The 7,761-nt window shown below is 37.3% G+C and overlaps 1 protein-coding gene across 1 annotated transcript; it reads right to left on the minus strand.

Moving 5' to 3' along the window:
• Positions 2,617 to 5,999, minus strand: LOC109234534 (uncharacterized TPR repeat-containing protein At1g05150-like). Its single transcript, XM_019400555.1, has one exon. It carries the CDS (start codon positions 5,315 to 5,317, stop codon positions 2,900 to 2,902), a length of 2,418 nt encoding a protein of 805 aa, XP_019256100.1. The 5' UTR covers positions 5,318 to 5,999; the 3' UTR covers positions 2,617 to 2,899.

Here is a 7,761-nt window from a genome sequence, read left to right on the forward strand (position 1 = left end):
AATAAATAGAAGAAATTATTTAAAAAACACATGAAGTAAAGGTTGGGAAAATGAGAAACAAGGAAATAAATAATAAATAATGTAAAAAACTAATATACTGAAAAAAAAAAAGAATTTTAAAATTTAAAAAATCAAAAAGAAAAAAGATAGAAACCAAAAAGTAAATTAAAAAGAACAGATATTCAAAAATAACCTAGTAATTATGCCATGTAATTCTCAGCTCCCCATTGAGAATTGTAGAGTGTAATTGCACCTCCTCAATACACCCAATTACATGCTGACCAAGTAATTATTTGGTCAGCCAAACATGTTAAAACTGTGTAATTACACCCAAATCCAATTACAGGGTGGCTTTCCAAACAGGCTCTAAGAATATGGTCCAGCTGATTTGATTCCTTGCATACAGATGCAGGCTGTTTCTTTTACTCCCTCTGTTCCAGTTTATGTGAACCTATTTCCTTCTTGGTCCATTCCAAAAAGAATGACCCCTTTCTATATTTGGTAACAATTTAGCTTAAACTTACAATTCTACCCTTAATAAGAAGCTTTTATAATCACACAAATACTCTGGGCCCATTTTTGACTTGTTTAGGACCACAAATTCTAAAGAGACTTTTTCCTTCCTATACCATATATGAAACCTTATTGCCAAAAATGTGCATAGTTTCATATTTACCCGTCATGTTCACAGTTATTCTATAAAATATATACCATTCATTAAATACCAATTATTAGGAGTTGATTCCTTCCTAATTAGGCGTGCTACAAATCTGGAACTAAATATTCTTCCAGATATTCCTATTTAGGCGCGCTACAATTATGGAAGTAAATATTCTTCCAGATATTTTCTACCATTGACAGCCATTAAAAAGCTTGAAAGCTTTGAATTCAAATTTGGGTTTTCAAAAATCATTATTTGTTTGGATTGGGTGTTGTTGAAAATAATCGGGAATATGGTTTCTCAATTTTGAGGGGTTTTGGTGAAGATTAGACTTGGTTTTGACTGAATTTCAGATTGAAACTCGAAGAAGAAGAAGAAGAAGACATATTGCAGAAATTGTAGATAAATTGTAGATAAATTGTAGATTATTTGTATTCTGATTGTAGATGCTTTATTTTCTGTTTTCACAAATAAAAAATGGCTAAAACTTCTACAAATCTTCTGAAAAAATGCAATTATGTCAAAAATCACAATTATGTTACAATTGAATGGGAATTGGGATATAAAAATTCAATGTACACAGTTTGTAGATATTTTGTAGATAAATTGTAGATTATTTGTATTCTAATTGTAGATGCTTTGTTTTCTGTTTTCAGAAATCAAAAACGACTAAAACTTCTACAAATCTTCTGCAAAAAACGCAATTATGTCGAAAATCCCAATTAAACTACAATCTAATGGGAATTGGGATATTAAAATTCAATATACCCTGTTTGTAGATATTTTGTAGATGAATTGTAGATTATTTGTATTCTGATTGTAGATGCATTGTTTTCTGTTTTCACAAATCCAAAATGACTAAAACTTCTACTAAATCTTCTGAAAAAACGCAATTATTGTGATAAAAATAAGAAATATTGCAATAGATTATGGCATTTGATATTGTTTGAGAATTGGTACTATGAAATTGATGGCATATGTTGTGTATGGACGTGTCCTGTTGGAAATGAAACTAATTCACTATTTTTACCATTTGAAATTTGGTTTCGTTGAGAGAATTCGATTAATAAGTCGAAAATTACTTTTTTATTTTTCTTAATTATTACGTCGAGACCAAGTGAAATCCCACTAGTGGGGGTATGGGGAGGGTAGTGTGTACGCAAATCTTACCCCTATCCCGAGGGGTAGAGAGACTGTTTCCGAAAGACCCTCGGCTCAAGAAGACAGAAAGACAAAAGGAGACAATATCAGTAATAGCACAGAAATAATATGAAAAATAGGAATAACATGCAATCAAGAAGAACGAGACACAGCAAAAGCGAAATAGTATACCTACCAGACTAGACACACAAACTCATGACATAAGCCAAGACTCAACTACCTCCTACCCTAATACTCGAACTCCGTAGATGTTGAAATGTAAATCATAATTTTTATTGTTAATCACATAGATGAAAAGTTAAGTCATTACTTTAGATGGTTAGTGAAGTTATTTATCTTGCTCCAAACAAAGACAAAGACAGAGACAGAGTTTGCATACATTGAATTTAAGAGAAACGATCCATGAAAGTATTGAGTTTCATTCAGAAACTGAAAAACTCTCCTCCTAAGCAGTTGGGAATGTAAGAGCAAGAGCAAGGCGAGGTTATTATTGTGGGTTGATCAAGCCTTCGCATACAAGTATTGCCAAGTCCAACTCTGCTCCATATAAAAACGGCAAACAGAGATATGCTATCAACAGTACCGTCATCGGAGTCCTCTTTGGTGTCCACTGCTACTTCAAGAACCCAGGCTCCAAACATCAAGATAGCCATTTTCAAGTTTGTAATTCTCCAGCCGAACTTCTACAGCAGGAAATCTGCCAATATTTATTTTACCTTCGCAATACGCGATACTTTCCTAACCTAACTGTGTGGGGTCTCTTTTAACTTGTTAATAAGATGATATTTTAACCATAAATCTGCAATCTATACCCTTCTATTAATAACTAGAATCAATTGTTACATGACCCAGAAAACTTAGGCAGTAGATGTCAAAGGGAGTAACATAAACTTCATAATTGAACATCTTACGCATGATACAATTGATGAACCTCAAAATGGAGTTAGGAAACGATAAAGGCACCAGCAAAAACCACGAGACTCTACAAAGATATCACAACTCGAAAGGGTTATGTACAAGCCCAACACACAAGTTCCTTGAGTAAAATAATTCACACAGATCATTACATCCTAATAGCTAAGCAGCAGTAGGTGAGGAGCCTTTAGAATGCAAACCAAACCACAAGCACTTATCTTTCAACGCCTCAGCTTCATTTGCGTACTCTTTAAATTTGTACGCTTCCTGCTTATAGCTTGGAGGTACTTTTCCTTCACTGTAACATTGACCACACAAGCTAAAATGTGATTTCATCTCTTTAAAGCGAGGCCCAATGATAGGATAGCGGCAAGTTGCACAAACATGGCTACCATGACGGTTCCTATCCCCGATTTCAAGCTTCAACAAAGTAGACATAATGCCAAAACCCCAATCAGGATCATCAAACATCACAAGGAATTCTGCTAAAGACACCAATGATGTGTCCGTATCCCCATGAATTTCTAGCATTTCACTCGTTCCGTGTGAAGGAATATAAATAGCTCTTAAAAGCTTGATATACCTCTGAGCATCAGTTTTCCTTATCTGGTTGCTGCCCTCATTCACGGGTCGCCACAAAAGAGCCTCATATGCAAAGCGTTTCCGTTTGTCTGGTGGTCCTCCACAGATAGGGGCAATAACAGCAAAAAACATGCCCACATCCACCCTACCCGATTCTGACTCGTCTAAAACAGAGAGGATTTTCTGGTTAATGGCTTTAACAGCTCCGACGAAAGTTTCTGGCTTCAAGAAACTAAGCAATCTGCACAGAATCTCCTCCAGTGAAGCCTTACGTATAGACTTTTCAGGCACACCACCTCCAGAATAAGACACCGGTATATCATTTTCACTAATTTCCTTCTTTATCTGATCAACATCACAATGATTAAATCGAGTAATCCTCTGAAAACCTCGAATATCTAGTGCAGTGGCCAAATCTGATCTTAATGTCGTCTTCTCACCCAGTCTCTTAAACTTTGTGGGTTCCACAGTGATGAAGGCTTCCTCCCCATTGTCACCCCCATTCCCCTTCAACCTGTTTTTCTGAAGCTGTTTCAAATGCACTGTTGCATCATGCAATTCCACCCTGTTTGTCATCTTTAGAGCTTCTTTCAAAGCTTTCTTAGCTTCCTCATTTTCACCAGCCCCCAATAAAGCCACAGCCTTATTGAGCTGTGCTCTCCAGTGGTTCGGCCAAACACTTAGTACCCTAGTGTACATCTCTGAGGCTCGCTGATATCTACCCATATCCATATAAAGTCCACCCAAGTTGTACAAAGCATCAACATGACCAGGTTTCAAATCAACCGCTCTCTGAAACTCCTTAATGGCATTATCATCATCACCCATTGCATGTAATGCAGATGCAAGATCACAATGTGCATCAGCATAATCACTCTTAATGTAAATGGCCTCTTCTAATGCCTTGACGGCCGCCTTACAGTCACCCACACCAAAAAGAGCACTACCCAGAAGTTTCATAGCCCTGAAATGAGTTGGGCACAAAATGGCAGCCTCTCTGTAATGCTCACAGGCACTAATAACCATACCTTCGCCTTCAAGAGCAATTCCCAAGTTTACATGAATCTGTGGAAGTAGATAAGCCCACTGATTCCCACCAGTTTCCGCAGCTTCCAGCGCTAGCAAGAACTCCTCTTTGGCCTCGGGATATCTCCCGAGCACATATAAACTATTACCAGCCCTGAAATGAGGCCTTACATCAGCAGGCTGCAATTCACAAGCTCTCTTAAAGCTTACCAATGCCTCCTTAAAGAACTGCTGATCGTACAAAACTCTACCAATTGCCATATGACCATCAAAAGCTTCCTCCCTAGACCTCGACCCATCTGCCCTCGACCTCAAAACTCCCAATTCCTTCACAAATACTGCATAGTCATGCCCCATCTCCTCCCACAACACCCTTTTATCTGATAGCTCCATGGAAGGTGGTCCCAATTCGCGTGACCAACCAGCATCCGAATACACATCAGAATTATCATTTTTCAGCTTCCCTTCTTTTGATTGTTTGGATTTAAGCCTCTTGATCAGTATTTCAATGTCATCAACAAGTTTCCAAGTATCATCAAACACAATGCCATGATTCGGAGAAGCTGCCCACGCAGCTGTCCGTAGCTTCTTATGCGGTTCCATTGCTCTCTCATCGACAATGGACGAGGTGGAGGCCTCCTCCGTAGCCATAGACACCCCATTGTCGTTATCTGGTTTGATGAGATCAAGCCCGAGGGCTTCAAAGTCGCGATCAACATCACCAGCTCCATCATCGTAGGTACGCAATAGGCCATCATATGTAAGGCCCTTCTCGCCATCGATGAACTCTCCGTAAGTTCGGAAAACCTCGTCGAGAATGGCACTGATCTGCTCATCGCTGAATTTGACCCTAGGGTTTACAGCAACCACCAGAGCTGCCATTTCCTCGCGGTTAAGACCCCCATCGCCATTTGTATCAAAATTCTGGAAGATTCTTTTCACCTTCTCCGATCTGCTCCCCCTAGTCGCCATTTCCTCTTTTCAGTCCAAAATTAGGGTTATTTTAACAAAAATTTCGCAATGCACATTCTAGGGTTCCTAAATAATTAGTGATCTCGGATAACAAGAAATTGTTACATTCGAGGTAGAGAATCTGTAATTGGGTGGTTTTACCAAAATAGGGTTCCAGAAAAATAAAATTGAGCAACAAATAGTAAGGTTCCTAAAGAAGTGGGAAAACTTGAACACCTCAATTAAATTAAAAAAACCTAGTTGAAAGGAGGGTGTTTTACAGTGGAAGCAAATTGAAATATAGGGACTATGGATTCTGAAGAATTGGAAGCATATAAAACAAGAGTGTCAACTAAAAATAATTCAAAGAATTGGAATACTCATTAATTTGCAAAACCTGAATGGAAGATGAAGGCTTGCTGAACTGAGGGTAATAGAATAGCATGTCTGCAATAGGGTTTGAGTCTAAATTGACCTAAAATTGGGGATTGGAGTATAATTTAGATAGGGGGAAATGTATGAGGTAGGGGGAATTATTATTATTATTAGATGTAGAGGAGGAAAGGGAAGATTACTCTTTTTCTTCCACTTCGCATTCTACATTTTCTTCCGAGATGATGGAGTAGTGACTACTTTTAGACATGGTTTTGTTTTTTTCAACTTGGACAAGAAAACAACTACGACTCTCTTGATTGAACAGGACGTGCACCTAACGTCTTCAGTCAATTTTCCATCTTATACATTTTGTTTCCAATGATAATTTTCCCCTTCTCTTTAATTTTTTACCGTTCAACAATTAACCAACAATATTTACTTAAAAATTATATGGGGCGCCCTATTTGGTCGTCCCCATTTAACCTATACCTATTTTTTTAAAAACTTTAAACTTGTACCCACTTTTTAAATAATTTCTGCCCCCTTTCTCCTCCTTCTTGCTTTGCAACTCTCTCGAATCATATACAGGAGAATCTCAGCTAAGCAGAAGTTGTTTAAAGATACTACTCAATCAGTATAAACAGACTTTATTTATATTAATGATTCTTACACGCTCCAGGCACAAAATATAACAATTCTCACATAAGCAGAGGCTGACATTTTATCATTGATTGTCTTTGATTTTTTTTCATATAAATTTATAAGAATTTTTATCCATTAGCCTCTTCCTGCTTCTCTATACAGTTGAGCAGACATAACTAATGATAACTTCTTTTTGTTTTTCTTTGAGAAAACGGCACAAAGCTTTGGAACATTAAAGTTGCTCGACAATTAAACGATCTTGTTCTGGGGACTTTTGAAAGGGATAATGGCAATCTCTTCAATATTAGTATGTAGGTTAACTAAATAACTTCAGCTCTCGACAGTTACAAAACAAATCGCCAGTTACAAAACAAAAACTTCAGCTCTAGAGCTGAAGTTCGCCAGTTACAAAACAAAAACTTCAGCACACTTGTTCAGTACACTTGCTACTTCAGGCCCGTCTACTAGAATGCTAAAGTTTTGCGTGATTGCATTTGCTACTTCAGCCCCGTATGCTGAAGTTATGCGAAAAAGCGGGTACGCTTGCAATTTTTTTTACAAAGCGGGCAAAAGTTAAAACGTAACATAAAAAACGGGTATAGATGCAAATTCCCCCATATTTACCGAGCTTCAGTCTTCGTTTGAGTTGGTGATTTGCATTAGAGTGATCACTTGAACAAATATCGTTTTACCATGGACCCAAAAAAAAAAAAAAAAAGACTTTTTCCCTCAATTTGTTCCACAGTTTGAGTGAATTTTTAACTTTGGGATTTAGACGATAAAGATGCACCATGTGATGTTACTGTGTTAGAATATAGATTAAAGGTGTCTCTTTAGCATCATCATTTCTCCAAATTGCGTTGGTTGTTGTGTAATCTCAAGTAGACTTTAATGATTATCCAAAGCGTTTAGCACATGGTGTCCATGAAAATGTTTCGTTCAAGTAAATGACAAAGCGAATTCGTTTTTCTACTAATAATAATCGACTCCAGTTGGCTGTCGGTTCTTGATTTCTTTTCAAATCACATACTTATAAAAGTTGATCTTCTTTTTGTCCCAATTAATCTTTCTCAAGTACTATTATTTTCTTGACTTTTGGCAGATAGGAGGATACAAGGTTTAGAAAAATAACGGCTAGATAGAGGAATAGAGGAGATACAGGGTTAGCCAGTTCCTCTCTCCCTCGTCCAGCTGCTAATGCTTAATACACTGTTACATTTTCATTTTCCTTTTCGTTTTCTCCTGCTAGATGTCACATCATCACATTGCCATTGTCTAATTTGGATTCCAACTGATTTAGCCCAGAACGAGTCACAAAGCCCAACAAGTAAACAAAATTCATCATGCGTGCCATTTCTTTCTTCCTTTGGTCTGTCTTCCTTCCATTTGAGGCTTTAATATTGATTGGAGGAATGACATTCAACTTCAAAATTAGGGTAGAAGTAACG

Source organism: Nicotiana attenuata, chromosome 11, assembly GCF_001879085.1.
Source record: "Nicotiana attenuata strain UT chromosome 11, NIATTr2, whole genome shotgun sequence".
NCBI lineage: Eukaryota > Viridiplantae > Streptophyta > Magnoliopsida > Solanales > Solanaceae > Nicotiana > Nicotiana attenuata.